Source organism: Vanacampus margaritifer, chromosome 4, assembly GCF_051991255.1.
Source record: "Vanacampus margaritifer isolate UIUO_Vmar chromosome 4, RoL_Vmar_1.0, whole genome shotgun sequence".
Taxonomy (NCBI): Eukaryota; Metazoa; Chordata; class Actinopteri; order Syngnathiformes; family Syngnathidae; genus Vanacampus; species Vanacampus margaritifer.
The window spans coordinates 16,082,333-16,101,870 of NC_135435.1; the positions used below are offsets into that span (position 1 = coordinate 16,082,333).

The following is a 19,538-nucleotide window of genomic DNA, read 5'->3' on the forward strand; positions in this document are numbered from 1 at the left end:
TTGCAGTATTTGCACTTTTTATTGGCTTGACCGTTTTCTGCAACCCAAATGACAAGAATACACAGCATCCATTGAAAATATCCCATTTAATAGTTTACAACTTGTCATCTTTAATCATATATCATACTTCCAGTCTGACAGTCACTCACCTTCCGAGCCGCCGATTTTTTAGGGTTCAGTTCAATGCGTCAAACTTGGGGGGTGGGGGTGGGGCAACAACAAAAAAGTAGAGGTACTCATTCCGCTACAACAAATCCGATTTTGTTTTACAGTCAGGGCGAGCCTGGGGGGGGGTTCGGGTGCGCTTCATTCACCACCATCTTTAATCCCGAACAAAGTCCTATTGTACACACGAGTACCCCATGACAGGGTGGGACAGATTCATCAATGAAATTCCTTGCATTTCCAAAAGACAAACCAAAACAAAAAGTCGAGTGGCTTGAGTAGAAATGACATTATTTACATCGGCTTCACATGCAGCTCACAAGCTGAAAAAATGCAGTCAAATAAAATCAGGTAAATAATCACACACATACACAAACATTTTCTCAAACACACATTTTCAAAGTCAGATCACACACTGATAATCTTCTTCTTCCTTCAAGTGTGTCCAAAGCACTTGTGTTGGGTTCATTTCAACATTTGTACACGTGACCTTGTATGGATTAGCAACAATAAAATAAGCGGACAAAAAGGACACACTAGTTGGGGGAGGGGAAAAACAAACAAGACGAAACCCCCCCAAAAATGTCGACAAAGCTGTGCTGAGCTTTTTCCTTGCCACCCTCATTGTGGTTTTGCACAGCGCCCCCTTGTGGCTGTCAACATGTAAAGCACTCGAAAATGCACAGCGGCGTTTACTCAGTCGAGATGAATGGAAAGCCGTTCGAGCTTTTATTTCATATCCAGCCTGAAATCCGTGTATTAGTAAGCTTTGTTCTCACTAGTTGTCCAATGATTGCACTAGTTGATTTGACAATGTCACTAGTAGGACAGTTATCCCTCACTTGTAACATGTAGTTGCCCTACTAGTATGCCAAATTTGTGTTAGTGTGCAGAAATGTTAAAAACAGTAGTGGAAATAACAGACTTTTTTTTTGCCTCCCAGCAAGAGTTGAGGCTAGGAAGCGATTCTATACAGTGGCATCGTACTAGTACAGCCCTACAGGCTACTAGTGCGTTCCAAGCCTACTAGTGCAGCACAGGAGTTGCTGTGAGGTTTGAGTTTGCACATGTAGTGGCTAAATATCAGTAGGAAAACATTTGTTCTACTATTGTGCAGAGTTATCTTACTAGTGAGGACAAAGTGTGCACTAGTACACGGAACTTTAAGCTGGATATTAAATGCTTAAATGGCTTTCCTTTTAAATGGGATTAAGAGGCTAAAAATGTTATAATCATTTTGGGGGCATATGAATTCTTGTGTTGGGGTAGATTTCGGCGCACACAAGGCCAACAAAAAAGGAGACCGAGCAAAAGAGGGGCGCAGTGTGGAAGCTACTAGTGCAGCGTTGCGGTTTCTCAGTAGTACAGTTCACCATTCACTCACTAAAACCGAACCCTAACGACAAGCTTCAGCATCTACCTGTAAAAAGCCGACACATCCGCACCCTTGAGCCAAGAATGACTCCCAGTCCATCAAATGCATCCGTTTAAGAATCTTTTGTACATATATGCATACAATTAGATGTCCTAGCTAATCGTTTAAAATCTTCATTGTGGGTTTTTATTTAAGTGGATCAGCCTTTGTTTGTTTTACAATTATATACAATGTACAGGTAGCAGATCATATTATACCTTTTACAATGGATGAGTGATGATACAGGGAAGCCTGATGGTGACTACGCGCGACTATTTAGACAATATACATCGTGAAGAACTGGTTTAGAAAATGGCATCTAAAAAAAGGATGAAAGATAGTACAAGAGACAAAAAATTTGTAAAAGCCCTCAATATGTACAGAAAAAGCTAATATAGCATTTGTCAACAACAGAAAAAAGTGAAATTATTTTCCTCCATATACATATATCATAGCTGAAAAATATTTCCAAAGCTAATAGTCTCTCTGATTTTGGTCACAGGAGTTAGATAGTGAAGCATCGTGATTGAATATCAAAGCATCGTGGGGCCGCTAAGGATGTTCATCGCTAAGTGATAATGGCGCACGTGTACAAACGGCCGTCAGCTTCTTTCATGCAGCCCCTCGCTTGCGACCGGGGGCGAAAAGCAGGCCAGCCACTCCAAACAAGTTAGTAGAAAGAGAGAACATTGTGAGGTATCAACGGTAGCCTCCCCCGATAATCGCACGGCTAAAAAGTCCTCACTCGATTAATCGGTCAATCCCCATCTGAAGACGGGGGATGGGACGGTGGGTCAGAATGAGATTTTGTGACTTCCATTAGCTGCCTTTTCTTTTTCTTTTTTTACGATTTGCTTCATTTGTGGCCTTGCAGACGAGACAAAAAAAAAAAGTAGCTCAGCAACACTATCATCAGGATCACGTTGCGAGAATCTGCGTTATCGTGGGGCTCCGGCAAAGCCCACCATCGAGTGAAAAACAAACGCGCTTGAAATAAGTTGAAAGATGAACAGACCATTCCAAATCCAGCACGATCGCTTCTCTCTCTCTCTCTCTCTCTCTCCACCATGCTAACATAACAGCTCATGGCCAACTTTTCTCTCGTCAAGTCAGAAAGGCACGTCACTTTGATATCAGGCATAAATAATCAAGTCGATTTACTGCAGAAATCAAACATATTTTCACAGAAATAGTGACCAAGTGATGTCCGTCTCATCGATGGAGAAGAAATGAGGATGCGGGGAGAACAGCATTCAGTGCATGTAACTACATTCAGAACAGGCTTCATTTACAGAACTTTGTGCGAGGTGAGAAGCTCAACCAACGCGTCTCACAGACCAGCTTACTGCATTAGAGCCACACAAGGGGTGGGGTGGGGGATCATTAGGAATTGTGATTTACATGTCACAATTATGACCTTCTGTATTTTAAAAAGTAATAGTTTTCACATTGCCCCGATAGGCTACCTTGTAAGGAAAGATGCATGTAGACGTTATGGTCGCTGTCGGGCGGAAACCTCATACGTCCAAATATGGTCAATTTCATATTAGAAATGGTCTCTATTTAAGTGTGGAGATAAAAAAAAAAAACAACAAAAAAAGATGAATTTTGCACACGTTAACAGTCTGAGCCTCCTAACTCCACAGGAGCTGTGCAGTGTTGTGTCGCCTCAAGATTCAAAAGTCTGGATGGGTTTTTAAATCATAACGAGTGAAAATGGATACATTCGGGGGGAAAAAACTTTTTGCGAAAAATGGATCGCTGTAATGCGTCAGTGCAGAAGGAACATTTGAGTGCAGATTAATTTGCTTTGCCAGCTCACCGTTTTATTATTCATGGCTCTAAGACCTTTGAAAAATATTTTTTAGACCATGACGTATAAACTTGTTTGTGGTTATGACGTACCATTTTAGACAATGACAGGAATAAATTTGTGATTTTTTTTTTTAAAGAAATATATATATTTTTTAAAGTAGTGATTTTGAAGATGCAAGGACTCCACCCGACAGTGATGATGCAAACCTCCGAGATGGATTTTCAGGTATGACTTGAGGAAGGTCACAAAAGTGAATTATCTGAGGATTGCATTATTAGGGCTTTAAAAGGCTCAGAGCGATCATAAATATTCATTTTATCAAAGTGAGTTCATGTTATATTTACTACAGTGTTCATGTGAGTGAAAAAACAAAAACAAAAGAAAAGAAAATAGCATGACTAACAAAAGAGACGATGACACCAGTAAAGAAAGAAAAGAGAAAGTTCAGTGAAGATAACCGAACGCCTCTTCATCTGTACGGGTTTTTCCTTCGTTAAAGGCGCTCTGCTGCGCGTTTAGTGACGTCACTGAGGGGGAGTCGTTGGAAGAAGAGGAGGGAGGGAAGAGTAAAGCGAAAAAAAAAAAAAATCATAGTCCGCGTCAGAGGGGCTTTTAGGAGCAAATGAAGCAACTCATCACTGCCATGACTGCGGGGGGAAGTTATTGACCTCGGCCAGGTCCTGCACAGGCGAGCCTTTGTGGTTGTACGTCAGCTTGATCCTCATTCGCAGCTGTTGCTGAAAATGGAACGTTGCTCTTTCATGAGGACTGAAAATACACTGGATATAAAAAGTCTACACAACCCTGTTCAGCTTGTTTGAAAGCAAAATAAAAGGTCAGGGAAGGCCTTCATTTGGTGTCAATCAGAGCCACTTAAAATGGTGGCAGGTGTGTGCTGACTCCCATTTAACATGAGTTTGAATGTGACTGGTTAATTTTGAACACATAAACATCTCCGGATAAAAGGGTAATGTAAACAATTTTTTTTTTTTGTATACCAAAAAAAAACCAACCTGTGTAGACTTTTTCAATCCACCATACACTAAAGGCACTCAAGACTCGAGCATACTAACTTTCTGTGGGTTGAGGACTCTGATGACCTGTGTGACGGTTCCCTGGTTGAGTGCTTGAACGACATTACTGCTGGGGGACAAGAGCTGCAGCTGGAATGTCTGACGCACACAAAAACAAAAAACACCTTGTGAACAACAGGACTATTGGATATGTAAAAACACCACAGATTCGTTGACTCCGCCCCGTTTACCTTTGGTACTGCAGCCTGAAAAACAAAGTCTGTCATGTCCGCCTCCGTGTTGTTCGAAGCGTGGATGGTGATGACGGCGACGTTGGGGTTCGGGTTTGCTCTCTCAAACGTGAAGTCTATTTTCAGGCCGTTCTTGTTGTAGGCCGTCATAGGAGGAATACCTGCAAGGCAGGTGGATTTTAGACTGGAGTGCGACTGCAATGCGGCGTGGAGGGTAAAGGGAGAACAGGAGTCTCACCTGCAGCTGCAATGTCATTAAAGAGGGGCTGTGAGGAGAGGCCATCCAGGAGAAAAGGGGGTTGGGAGGTGGGTACAGAGGGAACAGGAGCAGGGGCTGGACCGCCTTGGGAGGGGGGAGGTCACATCGCAGAGTTTGACGCACCAATTAGGAAAGACATGCTATCAGTCAACCGCCCTCCATCACGGTGGTTATGTTCCAGAAACGTCAACAATAAGCGAAATCCGGGATATAGAAACACTTTCTTTAAATACTCATTAGCATGTTTTATAGCATTTATAGCACATATTCGCTGCAATGTGGAATTTTTTCCCCAAAAATATCTTTACAGTAGCTTTTTTTATTTGACCATTTATGACTAAAATGTCTTTTAATTAGTAGATGAACACCTTAGCTGTTCACAATGGGTACTCCTGCAAGCCTCTGGCCAATGGATTCGGGTTCGAATTTCCCGCGCCCCGTCTGCGGATGTGACGTGATGTGCGTGGTTGTGTATGTGAAGAAGGGTGTGTGTAGTTTAATTTTTCATCAGCAGGTGGCAAAAGCAATTCAAAATTTAATATTCTGTTTAGTAGCTTTAAAAAAATATATATATAAAATACAAAAAACCTATAGCCGTTGCATTCTGGAGGCATGAAACAGTTCTAATCTCGTCAGCAAAAATGAGGCTAATCTTGAAATACTTCCCGTTTTATTTCTTCTTTCAAATTTACAGTGACAAACCGTAGTGTTCTGCCATCTAGTGGCCGAAAGTGAAATAACACACAAACTAACAAAATGTAATTATAACTGGACCAAAAAGAAGAAAAAAGAACTAGAGGGACCATGAACCCAGAACCAACGATGGAGTGTAGTTTTGGTGTTATTTACACTGTATCATAAATTATTTCTATTCTACTCAAAAAGTCTATGCGAGTTCCACTGAAAACATTTTTAATCATCAACAATTACATTATGCAATATAATAACCTGGAGTTTTACCAACAACGACAACAGTGGCAGCAAACTGTTCAACATTGCATACATTTAAAAGACGAGTGAAAACAGGAAGTATTTCAAGCTCAGCCTCATTTTTGCAGAAGATTAATCAAACTTGATGTTGCGTAACATGTTACCTAATTTTGGTTGGAAATAAAACCCAGACAGAAATTCCCACGTGTTGAACTAGTAGGATGTGGAGTATCTTACCACTTAGTGAGATGTCTCCCAGCAGGTCCAGCAGCTCTCCTCCAGACGACGTCGGCTTGGGGGGCACCGTGTTATGAATTACTGGCACCACATCATTACCACCCAGCAGGTCTAATAAATCATTTGCCTGGGGATGAGAGTCAAATACGTGTCTCTCGTCAACACTTACGTGTGCTCAATTCAGGTTTCACTACAAAATGAAGTATTCCAAGCTGCTCACCTGGTTGGCCGGCTGAGTGACAGGGGGTAGATGTTTAGCCTCTCCAACAGAGGGTTCTGTCTCTCCATTGGTCTGCACGATTTCTGTGGGGCCATTAGAGGCTGTTTTCTCCATTATGGGCATTCGCTCGAGGAGAGCTGGCCTGAGGGGGGAGACGAGCAGTGGAGGGTGAACCATACTGAACCACTACACAAAAGACCAATCCCACTAAATGGTCCATTTTATTTGTATTAGGTTTCGGTTTTAGCTTCCACTTCACCTCATGTGGTCGTATTTCTTGAAAAGTGCGTTGTACTCCACTGCTCTCTGTTGCAGCTCCACGTCAATGCTGCTGCCGTATATCGAAACCACCTTCTTGATCCGGCTACGAGAAAACGGAATGTTGGGAGGAAATTGCAGGGGTGCATGTTGTTCCAAATGAGTTCATGACTGCAAAGCCTCATTATGTAGTGTTAAATCCAGCCACTCACTTGACACCACTGAAGCGAGTCGACAGCTTCATGATGGCAGTAAGTGAATAGCCTCGAGTCACAGGCGTGGACAGATTGGATACTAGAAGCCCTTCCAGTACATCCAGAACTTCATCTTCAGTCACCTTGTTTAGAAAAGGAAGGAATGTACACACATCACCTCAGCATGGAGAGCATAATATATATATATATATATATATATATATATATATATATAGTATAATATTTTACTTTATAAATACAGCAATTCTTTGCAGAGGATAAAGAATATTGTGAGCATTGTTTTGTTACCTGAATGGGCTCCTCTTCTTCACATTGTCCAGAAACCAGTAGGTCGCCATACTCTCCTATGCACCAGGATGCGACTTGGACAAGAGGTTGCTACTCAGACAGAAAACAAGAGTAGGAGTCAGTATATGTCAGACATGAATCATAAAGCCAGGACCCGTTTCTGACCTGTGAGATGTCATCCAGAAGAGCTTTGTAAAGTCTCTGCACTGTGTATGCGTGCATCTCAACACTGTTTGTGATGAGCTGGATAAGGTTGGGCACGGAGTCATCGCGCACGTAACTACCTGCCTGAAAAGATGAGCGGACATGATGATTACAATACATACAAGAAGGTTATTCAGGTAGAAATAGCGCCAAGTACTCATTTTGAGGAACAAAGAAGCAGTTTTACGCCTTGGGTGTAAAATATGATACGTACTGTAGTCAGAACTCTCATTATAGTGTCTATGTGCCATCTTTTTGAAGGAGCATACCTGCAACACAAAGGACACATTCAATTATTTCAAGCAATGTTGAGTTTTCTACACCCAATACAACAAGGTGATGTGATGTATGCTGTCAGATAATATAAAGAATCATCAGTCTTTCAGACGATGGATCACTCTTGTTATCATCACACAGCATTTCATTCTTTTGAGAAAAAAAAAAGAAAAAAGAAAGTCCTTGGGTGCATTATTTGTCATTGTAATACAAACTAGAGCAAAACAGCAAGTCATGTGGACAATGTGTGTCAATGTCATACTTTTCTGCTGCTAGAAAGACTCCCGATGCACAGTCGGCTTTAAATTCTGGGTCGCACGAGTCGAGGAAGTAGAGCAGCTCTTTCATCATGCCTCTTATGTTGTTGCCGTTCACCAGGGCAAAGCTCAGTTCCATTGCACGTCTACAGCAACAACAAGGAGATCAAGGACAGAAACAAAGCAGTTATGTAAAAAAGGTGAATGTCCTCCATGTTAAAATACTGGGGGAAAAAAAAATCACCCCCTTACCTCTTGATGGATACATCAAGGTCTTTTAAACAATCCACAATGGTACTCCGATGCCTTTGCACCGCATTGTGGTCCGTCTGTACCGTCTTTAGTAGGGATGTCAATGCCACATATCTGCAATGGTGAATTTAAAAATAAGACACGTGCTATGTTTTTAATTGTGATGTTCGCTTTTCAGTTTTGTCTTAATGTGTCAGGTGAATATAATATCTACATTAAGTTGCATTTTCACAGTACGACTTTTTGTATGTGACAATCATCAGAAAATACATGTATATGAATTACCTTATATTTTTGTCATTATTAAGGAGGAATCGACCTAATATATTAATTGCCAAAACCTGTAACACACAAAAAAGTTGCAAGTCAAAATAGTTTTTAAAAAACAAAAACGAAAATGCCGTTTTTTTTTTTTTTTTAGATTGCATCAATTCAATTAGCTCACTCTCAGTCCACTTTCGGACTTGATGTCCATGATGGTCAACACAGTCTCGTACAGGATTGCATTGCCCACATTTTTACTTGTCTCGGTATTTGTTGCAACCTGCAGCCAAGAATAATACAGTACATACATAGTTATTAAAATCAAGCAGATCCTGAGTCCTAGTCCTTTTCAGGTATTAATTTTTTCTGAAAACAGGTGGCGCTCTAACATCTCACTTTAAGGCCATTTTCAAGGGCACTACAACGCTAGATGATAAATGCTGTCAGACAATATAAAGTATCAACAGTCTTTCAGACCATGGATCACTTTATCATCATACAACATTATTTTCAGTGGGATCTGTCCCCCTCTTGTGTAATTCTGTGACGATTATGTTATTATTTCTCATTATAGGAGAATGAATGAAAACAGTTGTAAGGTGCAAGTATGAATGCGTGTCTTCCGATACAAAGACGCCTGACGCACAGAAGAAAAGGGAAATGTGTTGTTTGATAAGGAAATGTCACAGCTGAGTTTAAAATAACAAAAATAAATCAACAGAAAATGTCACATCTAAGGAGATGACCAATTCTAACCTGTGCAAGAATGTCATTCATTGCTTCACTGGAGTCATCGTCGCTCCTGCCTAAAATTCGCAGTAGTCTCAATATCCGCACCTAGGAAAAGGAAAACAAGTCTGTCAATGTACATGACAAGCAATTCACTTCGTCATGGCCTGCTGCACACTGAACGTGGCCAAACTTGACAAAAACTACGACGAGATGACCATTCCGCTTCCGATACTCATTTGAAACCCTTTTTCTGATTTCATATGGACCTGTGGATAAAAAAAAAAAAAGCAAAGCTGAGAAGATTTACCTGCAGAAAAGGATCGCTTATGCCCGACACATCATGCTCAGGCGAGTATCCAGACATTATTAGGTTCTTCAGGATTCTCACCAATTGTGGAACCAGCTACAAAAAAAAGACCAAGACCAAAAGAGAAAAGAGGCGGTGTCAGAATATTTTGTTAAAATATTCCAATACTTAGAGGAAAAATACAATTTCAAATGCGGCCATTATTATCATTAACAACTATCAAGAAGAAAATGGAGGGGTTAGCAGTTAAAAAGAAAAACAACAATCAAAATGAAAATCTCTTAATAGCAAATCAAATCTTTTGTAGGGAAATATTTGGTTAGACATTTTAGCTAACAGGATCACTACTCTATGAGAATTCAGTGAAAATAAATGTTATTTTAGGATTAGAATCTGTTAGAAACCATAAGAAAATGAATCTTCAAGTGCTCTATTTTTTAGGACTACATTTTGTGTAACGGTTTCTGGTCTAAGCAAAATTGAGCGGATACACACATTTTACAGAAATTGTGGGGATGGCGACAAACAACCCAAAAGAAAAACAAATATTCTGCAATAACTTAACATGATCATTGTTAACTTATTTTACTCCATAACTACACACCTAAAGTTATCTTTGTATATAGCGATATATGGAAACCACCTTGGTGACAAACATTGTGAATACCATCAGTTCCTGGTGACAACACCTGTGGTAATCATGTGAGAATAGACCCACTCAACAGTGACCGAATGAGTTGCATATTTGGCAAATCAGATAAAAAGAATCGGATGAGGAGTATAGCTGACAAATGAATCACCGCTTTGGCCACTATCGATAACACTGACATTGCAATGATCACCGTACAAGATAAATCCAAATTAAAACAATTTTTGAGGGTGGGTGGGGGGTGGGGGAGCACCATGAATTACAGGACAGATTGGTTACATCTCAGGTGACTGTGAAAAGTGAATACTAATTACAGCATGCACCAGCTATGAGATCAGAATGCACTCTTACCTTCTCATTCTAACACAATGCAGGAATTGTAACAAGGACAAATGACAGAAAAAATATGAGGTAGATGTTAGGGAGTGGAAAATCACTTTCAGAGAGCTCAAAATAAGTAGATCATGAACATGAGGGGTGGCGCTTCAGGCATCGTTTTTTGCTGCATCAAGAGCCGACAGCAGCAAGTGGAATAGAGTACAAGCAAGAAAGACAGCAAAAGAATGATAAAACTCTTGACGCACAATTCAGTTAAAATCCCAAAGTGTTATCGTTGTCTTACAGTGTGGGACTAAAGGGCCAAAAATCCACGTGGCCAGTTTTATTTGGTGTAGTGGAGAAGTGGGCATCGGCACATTAATATCTCTCTTTGCTTTAATGGCTTGCCTGGTGAATCATTGCCTCTGTCATTTTTGTGCTGGGAGCTGTTAATCCAGTGTGCAGACATCAAGTTTTCTTCTACTGCCACACACATATTTTTTTATCCTGCACGTGACCTAAAAATAGCTGGATGTGCATGTTTTGGTAGCACTGAGCTTTTGCCATTAACTTTCTCTCATGAGTGGCCACTTAATCTTAAACAGACATGAAAATGGGAGCACCAGGGAGGCATTGAGTCTGACATTTTAAGTATGACATGAGCTTATTTACGCGCCTGAATCCATAATAAAAGTGCAGAGTACAAATGTAGGCACTAAATACTGCTATTAGGAAGGGTAGTCACACAACCAACTTAATGTTTGTGAAAAGTAGGACAGGGGCACACTAGCAGCTTTCTTTTAGGGATGCGGCTATTAAGCATTTTTAATATAGAGAATTGTGTTGACTATCACATTTATTAATTTGCTGGGGAAAAAATAGCGTATTTAGCATTTTTAAACACAAAGTGCATGTGATGCACAGGTATTATTTTGTACAATTGGGATTGCCATTCTCACGTTCTACTGTAATATCTGTGATTTTGATTGTATATGGCTTGAAAGGCAGAACCCGACCTGTGACATTGACTTTAGCGAATGACAGTGCAGATAATTCCATTAGAAGTGTCCATAACCAAATGCAATCTGAATTGAAGTCTCTTTTAGCAAAGGTCGATTTTAATAAAATACCCAATACAGATACGTTGCCTTGTGTTTGCAATCGTAATCGTGCACATTTAAATGTGAAATTATTCCCAAGTGTTAAAATGCTGTCTCTTACGGAGTCTTTTCTCCTGGCCTGCCGCCGTTGCATCAACTTATTTCTACACGGGGTGATGTGTGAGAATGCAGTAACATTAAGTGTGGAAAAATGATCCTTGTAAAGCTTCAAAACAGGTATTTTCTTTCAAGCTATTTCGTAATCAAATTTGCAGCCCAACTATCAAATGCTGGGGTGCCATTACCCCAGCTTTGCCCTATTGCAATTATAATAACAATAATAATAAAAAACATCATACAGGCAGGATCACAGTTCAAGTAAATATCATGACCTAAGCAGACTGCGTTTGTACCTTTCTGAAGTGAGACAGCATGTCAGGACTTCTCTCACACATCTCAGTAAGGAGGACAACAGATGTATGGAGAACACCTGGGGGATAAACAAACTAGAGGTCATTATGCTGACAAGGGAGATGAGCAGAAGAGTTGTGTGGGAGTGCATTGGTGTTTTATGCAGCTGTAAATGAAGGTAATACAACTTCTGAATAGACACGAGTTTGAAGGTTTATCATGGCCAACAGCCACAACACTGCACAGCGATTATGAAAGCATGACGCGGCGCTAACAAATGATCAAATCATGGCAGCGGTGTGCAATATTCTACACAGGAGCTGGAGAATTACACGCTAACCGTTTCAAATTCGACTGATCATTTACAAACAGGAATGCAAATTAAGCAGTGCGAGTGAGTGAGTGAGCAAGAGAATAGAAGAACATTCTAACAATCATATTTGCAGCTGTCCAATGAGGTGAATCTCCACTTAGTTATTCTGATTAGATTCTATGTTTGGTTAACAGTATGTTGCTAAACCAATAACAAATCGTGTTACCAGGCCATGTTTAAAACGAGTGTCTCCACTCACTACCAGAACTAGACTTCCGCTTTAGACCACACTTCCCCCATTCACTTTGCATTAGAGATGAGCGTAAACGTGCTGAAGAAAAAGACAATCATTGTTCAAATGAACTGAGTGTCAATTTAACCTCATATTATAAATGTAACAAATGATTGATGAAGAAACAGTTAAACTCATCTGACACCAATTAATCAATGCAGGTCAAAATTGTATGGCCAAAAATTGGATTACTATGGCCATGAAATACACTTGTTTCAATGTAAATGCAAAGTAATATATATATTTTTTTTTAATAATAGCCATTTGTTCTAGTCATTAGTACATAGATGTGGAAATAGTAACATATTGTCCAATGGATTTATAAAAGATGCTAGTGTAAAACAATTATCTTTTAAATGCTCCTGAAAAATAAAACTTTCAGACAGTGCCGAAAATATTCAGAGGCGTAAACTACTTACACAAAGTCTGCAAGAATGATCAGTTAAATGTCTTGGCTATCAGTATTTTTTTTAAATTAATTCTACTCCGCCCTGTGAAGGACACGCATCAAACAGGAAAGAGCTCAGCGCAGTGAGTGGCAGGGAAAAGGATGAGTGGTGCAGTGGTGAAGGGCGGGCACTAAACGCATCCTGACAAACCGTTTGCACTCACCGTGGTTCTTCTCGCTCAGCAGGTTTTTTGTGGCTGGAAGGAACATTTCCATAAGTTCGGGAACCTTTCTGATGACGTGAACTGCACACAGCGCCGCCTGTCAGCAAAACAAACATTTAGACATAAGACAGAGGGGGGGAAAACAGAGTTGAACCAAAAACAATATTCGACTTTGAGGGCGTTAAATATCTCTTCAGCATATCCAGTCCAAATAAGTCAACATGCTGTGCTCCAAGTTGTATTTTTCTTTTGTTGAAATTATTTTCTGGTGCATACAGTCACTGGGGTCAGCTAACCTCAATGCAGTCCAAAACTCCAGTTCATCAATAAATTACTCATGAAAGTGCGAGGTGTTGTACAAGCTGTTCTCTTAAATTGGTAATTCAATTCTAGTGATTTGTAAAGCTGCATTTTACAGCACATTTGATGGTTCAACTATGTAATTTATGTCAACACAATGCAAGAATGAAGCACATAAACCTCTGCATAACACAAGACAATATAGGATAGAGGAAATGAGATGCAATTGCATATTTACTGCTCGAGATTTGAAAGAGATGTACCTGCGTGCGCCAACCTGCAGCTCACCTTTTTCCTCAAATAGGAGTTGGACGTTTTGAGTAACTTCTCAACCTCTCCCGCCAGGTCACGGCACATTTCGGAGGAGCCCATGCAGCCCAAAGTGCACAAGGCCAGCCCCTGGACGTACTGTGTGCTGTGATTCAAGTCACTGGGAACAACCGAGAACAATTGCATTGAGCGCCATTAAACACAGCGAACAGGTCCGAAAGATTAACGACACTACAGGCAGGTTCTATGAAGAACAACAACAGATTTCCCAGCAGAATATCTAATGGACACGTTGAGGCTCAGGCTGCAGCTTACTTCTTAATGCAATTTGTCATTAATAGATGCACGTCCTGCCTCTCGTCCAACAGCAGCATAGCTCCTAAATAACCTATTCGCTTGTCAGTAAACTTCTGGGATGCAATCAGCTTCAGGCACTCAAGCTGGGAGAAAACAACAACACAAGGATAGGATATTACTGAGTGTCTATCAGTATCATACTCCGCAGACAATGTGCTAACTTACCTGCCCAAAGTGTGCCGGGTAGCCCAACATGTGCATATAAAGGAGCTTTGCTACATTTCTGCAACGATATGTATTGTCCTCCTCTCGAAAAGATGAGCGGATAGCAGCACACTCTTTCTGGATCATTTCGCGCTCCTCTGCCTGGGTCCGCGCTGTCCGGATAGTCCGGATCAGCTCCCGCAATCTGATCGGAGCTGGCATTCTCTGGAACAGAGATGGCAAAAATTTTTTTTAAAAAAAATTGGCAAACCAAAACCGCAGCTACAGAATAGAACATCCAACTACACCTGCCGATGGTATGACAATTAACTGACTCATGAGCTGCCAATTGATGCATTTTTTTTGGCAGCATCATTTCACAGAGGAAAATATGAACCATTTATGACAGCAAACAGGCTTCATACCCTCATAAAAGGTTTATATGTCTATGTAGTACATAGGGGTGTGAATTGCAGAGTACCTGGCGATTCGATTCATATGTCACAAGTGGATTCGATACCGATTAATCCCGATACGAATCTATAAATTGATTATTGCGATTTTTATAAACTCAAATTTAGAAAATACTAATCAGTAAACTTGTACATGTACACTGTAAGATTTGTATGAAAATGTATTTATTTATCTGAAAATTCAGGTTGCAGTCTGTTTCATGTTTGAACAGCACTGAAATCAAATATTAATTCTTAATGTTCCATTAATATAACTTTCTTCCATGCTTAATGTGTAAATCCTAACCCTAAGTAAGACGTTTTGTTGAATATTCCCATAAAAAATTGATGTTTAAAAATCAATTGGAATTGATTAGAGAATTACGCGCTGTAATATTGCGATATATTGCCCAAATGGTTAATTCTAACACCCCTCGTAGTACATGTCAAATACAAAGCCAAATAAAAAAATCAGTGTGGAATAACTTGACCTACAAAATCAAACACAGTTTGTTAGCAAATGAACTATGACCCAAGAAACTATAAATACAGATAATGACCATCAATTAGTACACTTTGTCTTACTCCCATGATGCCTTTCAACTGGTAGATTGCCAAACACAATTTAAGCATTCCCACAATGACACAAAGTAACAAATTGGAGTTAGCTAACAGAAGAGGCTATGTTAATATAACCGTTACGAGTTGAAACAGAAGCGGGCACGTATAGACTGCTATTGTTTTTTTAAACAAAATGTTACAAAGCTTTTGATGCTTAAGTGTTAAAGCCACAGCTGTGAAAAAATGATAAGGACATCACTGGAAGCTAGCCAAATAGCACAAGTAACACAACATGCATGTTTAGATATAAAATAATACTGTAGATAAAACAATTCTCTCTCTCAACATGTCATAAGTTGTCAGTTTATAAACAACCTAAGAATAGGCTGCGATAAAATGTCAAAGCCAAGACAGGGAGGAACAACTTTTGCACCAAAGCAAACTGTGCAGAGTGATCCAACACCATTCATAAAACCTGGTCTTTACAAAAGGGGCCTTCGAGTTTCCTGCTGTGGTTAGAAACACTAAATCCAGCCCCTACCAAGACCTGTTTAATTAAAAATTCCTCCTGAATGTAGAACAAGGCGGCATTCTTATACCTTGCATTCTTTTGATATCCAATACGCCTAGACCTACTCCTTAATGTCACGGTTGTTAAAGGGGAAGTCAACCCCAACATTTTCTTTACAATATGTTCTATGCAGCTCCACTAGTCTGACTACGCCATTCTAATTAAGATTGCATTTACGGAATATGAGTTAAGCAGCAAAATCCACCTGTTTGTATCCATCTCAGAACATTTGCCACTTGCTGTTGACTGAAAATGACATCACATTTGCTCAGGGCTCAGGTAACGACCAATCACGGCTCACCTGCTTTCTGAAACAATCTCACCGATCCCAATTGAAAGCAGTAGTCAAATAAACTATTCTAGCAACATCTAATAATAAATCATGCAAAACCTATGGAACAGGCAACCTAATAGGGCAAAGCGCCAGCCGCGTAGATATGTTGCTCACATGGGGATAGTATGTATGTACTGCGAAATGTTCCTAACAAGCTTTTCCCCTCGTGAGATTTGCTGCACTAGATTTTCTTTCAGGGAGCTGACACCAAGAAACAACAAGCTTGCCAAAGCTTCCGTTTACCACTGGGAGAAGTCAAACTGCCACGTACTGTAATACAAGCATCAACAACAGATTAAACAGGCTTTAGTAATCACATTCTTGAAAGTTGCGGTAAATTATTCATTATTCGGGGAGCACACAGAGGGGAAAAAAAAAAGTCATCTACCTTAGTTGAAATCTCAGATAGCAGACACTAAAGTCTCAATGACCCCGAGGTTGTCGATACTATACTGCTGTATTTTACTCGTGAAAATGCACCGATACTACACACCAATACCACTTCACCATCTTGACATACATCTTCCGGGTAGAAACCATGTCAGTCATGCAGAGATACTTAAAAGGTAAACACTGCTGACAATACATAACTGAGTGCAAATTACGCTCTACAAAATGGATGATTAACTCCGCTTGGCCGGCGACTGAGGAGGGCGCCATCGGGCAAGCGCTGAATTCAGCGACCCCCGTCGCTCGCACGCACTACACCCGAACCAGCCATGCTCCTTACACAAAGAGGTGACAAAGGTAGAAGTAAGCGATGTTGTGATGAAGTATCGCTACAGCTGTCATGCCACAGATTTATTTTAGTACTATGGGCATTCTAGAGAAGAAGCCCTGCATTTATTCTTACTCACTTTATTTTGCATTTCTGGGTTATCGTATGTGTATGTCCAATTGTCCACTAGGGTTGAAACGCAGAGATGGTACTTACTTACCATTACTGATTTGCTATGATACGCATCATTTTCCCAAAATTAAATTAAAAAAATGACCATGCTTCATTTGTTTTCAAACGCTGGGCATAAGACAAGCAAATAGAAGCAGAGCAAAGGGACCTGAGGCAACTCAAAGGATTAAAAAAAGACGCGGGATTAACATTTCTGCTCATTTCGTACATCTATCATCGCTTAAAAATATATATATATTTAGACTGTACATTCCAAAAAATATAACTTGAAACAAATGACATTTAGTGTTATAGTAGAACTCCATGATTCATGTTCCGAATCCCGTCACGTCAGCCGTTGCTCATGCCAGCTTGTTTACGGTGCTAATGCTAAGTATTGCTAGCACTGCTATGACAATTCTTTTTTTAAACTTTTGTATTTAAATACATTTCAGTGTCTAGATATATATATATTTTTTAAGAACTTTTATTCATTTACAGGAATTGAATTGATACAAAGGTCTACTTTAACCTCAGTCTTTTTTTCCACAAATACAGTATTTGTATAGCTTAGAGTGAAACATTTCTGGCACAATTTCAGCCAACAACAAGCTAACAGGAGTAGCATTACCAAGAGAGGGGTTTCCTTTCAAGGTGTCGAATAAGTTGCCTTCACTTCGACTGACATTATAAGGCAAAAATTGGTTTAAAACCGGCAATCAATTTGAATCTAATAAACCCATGAAACATTTATTTAAAGGTTTCATTAATTTAAAAATAATTCCTGTGCAAAATGTTTAAACAGCAATAATGTATAGTGACTCTAAATTAGTTTTAACATAAATTTAACCTTCATAGTTTGTACTTAAATGACACAATTAAGTAGTTGGTAGCTACTGTAAACATGTCTTGTAAACCACCCATTCCAGCATTAGGCAAAATTACAACTCACAAAAACATTTGGATGTAACAGAACATAAGAACAGCAGCTTTTAATCATCTAGAAGACAAAACTCGATTTAGCAAATTTTCAACGAATTGATATTTAAAATGACAATGTATCGAATTAATTCGATTTATTGCCCAGCCCTACTTGACACTAGTAGGAAGGCTTCCTCTGGTGCTACATTACCATTTTTTTGAATTCTTTATTTAGGGGAAGTGTTAATTGTTCTGTGTATCAGGTTACAGTGAGTTGCAAAAATAATAAATACATTTGGAAAAATAACATTTTACTTACACTTGGGCTTACCATGTTATTCTATTTTAATGTCGGCTATTATGGTGTTACTTAAAGAGCTAAGTATTTTTTAGGTAATAAACTGTCCAAAAAGTTTGAGATTCCATCGTAAGGCTTAGAATAATAAACCGGCTATCCAAAACTGCAACGTTGCCTTCGGTGACACAAATGACACCTACACATTTCGGCTAGCAACGAGCTAACGGGAGTAGCATCGAAAGTTACCACCGGTGGAATAAGTTGCCCTGCCCTTGACTGGCATGAAACGATTACACGAAGGTTGGATCCCAAAACATTTCCCGAATTAAACGGATATACGACCGTGGTTGGGAATTACACCTGAACCTGTCCACAAGATGTGATGCGGTTTTAGGCCTTTTTTTAAGGCGTTGTTAGCTTGCTACCTGGTCACTCGTTTACATTTCCGTTTTCTTTCAATGAATACCATCGGCATGTACACTTAAATGGAGTGTTGATCACGTTAGCCGGGTAAAAGTGAATTTGATATACAGTGCTGTCACGGCGATTATGCTTCGGAGTCGCGTAGTATGAATGGTTGTGTGTACCTAACTTAGCTTCTGACAGGCACAACCCCGGTGCACTGAGGAACACTTCCTATGCAGCGCCACACTGAGTTGTCAACGTAAATACCAACAAAACGACTAACTATTTCTATCTAATTCTACCATTTCCGCACGTCTGTTGACAGGAGTTCACTGGCGATGCACTTACCAGCCGTGGTGACGCCAGAAAGTAAGTGGAATCGTCTCTATTAGCAATGGAGGGAGGAACACACTCGACATGCAAAATGGTGGCTACTCCAGCCTCAGCACATCTACCGCAGGCGGAGGGTTACACTAACATGTCCCAAAAGGTTTTGGAGCAAGAAGGTTTGCTCAAGTTTAGCAGCGTACAGTAGCGTTAGCTTTCATCCGAGGATTTGTTTAAATCGTGGCATTGTTCTGTTCCAAGACGCACGCCTCATACGCCGATGATCGCTGGATAACATGGGTAAAGAAGCACTGATTATTACAGTACTGTGTGTCCGCATTGGTTAGAATGTGCGCGGTGTTGTCTGTCGCCTGTTCTCATGCATCATTCTAAAGAGCTAGCCTGTTGTTAGCAAGCTCGCTAACGTTAATTTGTTGCTGTTATTTGCGAACCGAGAAAAAGAAGAACGGCCCTAAGCCTTTCGCTGTGCGGTGGATGCGCGTGTCGCTTCTCATTCGGACAAGAATGTCACATTTCCATGATATCAGTTTTCTTGATGTGGATTACTTTCTGTTTAAGCCCCCCCCTCCTTCCTCCCCGGCGGAAGAATATCTGTTTTCTAGTCCATGTGGTGTTGCGGTCCTTTTACTCGTGGC

The 19,538-nt window shown here is 40.1% G+C and overlaps 2 protein-coding genes across 5 annotated transcripts in view; one reads left to right on the top strand and one right to left on the bottom strand.

The window, feature by feature from the left end:
• ap1g1 (adaptor related protein complex 1 subunit gamma 1) lies at positions 1 to 19,053 on the bottom strand. 2 transcript variants are annotated; one of them, XM_077564448.1, is made up of 23 exons: positions 18,904 to 19,053; positions 14,146 to 14,349; positions 13,939 to 14,063; positions 13,642 to 13,783; positions 13,054 to 13,150; positions 11,839 to 11,915; positions 9,359 to 9,454; positions 9,076 to 9,156; positions 8,501 to 8,599; positions 8,341 to 8,396; positions 8,056 to 8,169; positions 7,809 to 7,949; positions 7,485 to 7,539; positions 7,232 to 7,354; positions 7,067 to 7,156; positions 6,776 to 6,900; positions 6,565 to 6,669; positions 6,306 to 6,447; positions 6,086 to 6,212; positions 4,898 to 5,002; positions 4,660 to 4,820; positions 4,469 to 4,567; positions 1 to 4,132 (listed from the first exon to the last, which is right to left on the bottom strand). In XM_077564448.1, exons 2-23 carry the CDS (start codon positions 14,344 to 14,346, stop codon positions 4,031 to 4,033), a joined length of 2,463 nt encoding a protein of 820 aa, XP_077420574.1. In that variant the 5' UTR covers positions 14,347 to 14,349; positions 18,904 to 19,053; the 3' UTR covers positions 1 to 4,030. The 2 variants fall into 2 exon arrangements, with proteins under 2 accessions (XP_077420574.1, XP_077420575.1); XM_077564449.1 differs by lacking the exon at positions 4,898 to 5,002.
• The window catches only part of znf821 (zinc finger protein 821), a 21,176-nt gene continuing 20,666 nt past the window's right edge, over positions 19,029 to 19,538 (top strand). For 2 of the 3 annotated variants that reach the window (XM_077564452.1, XM_077564453.1), the window contains exon 1: positions 19,029 to 19,182. In XM_077564452.1, the coding sequence (XP_077420578.1) occupies positions 19,179 to 19,182 (4 nt within the window). In that variant the 5' untranslated portion in view covers positions 19,029 to 19,178. The remainder of the gene's footprint in view (positions 19,183 to 19,538) is intronic. The other variant, XM_077564455.1, reaches the window with a different exon arrangement.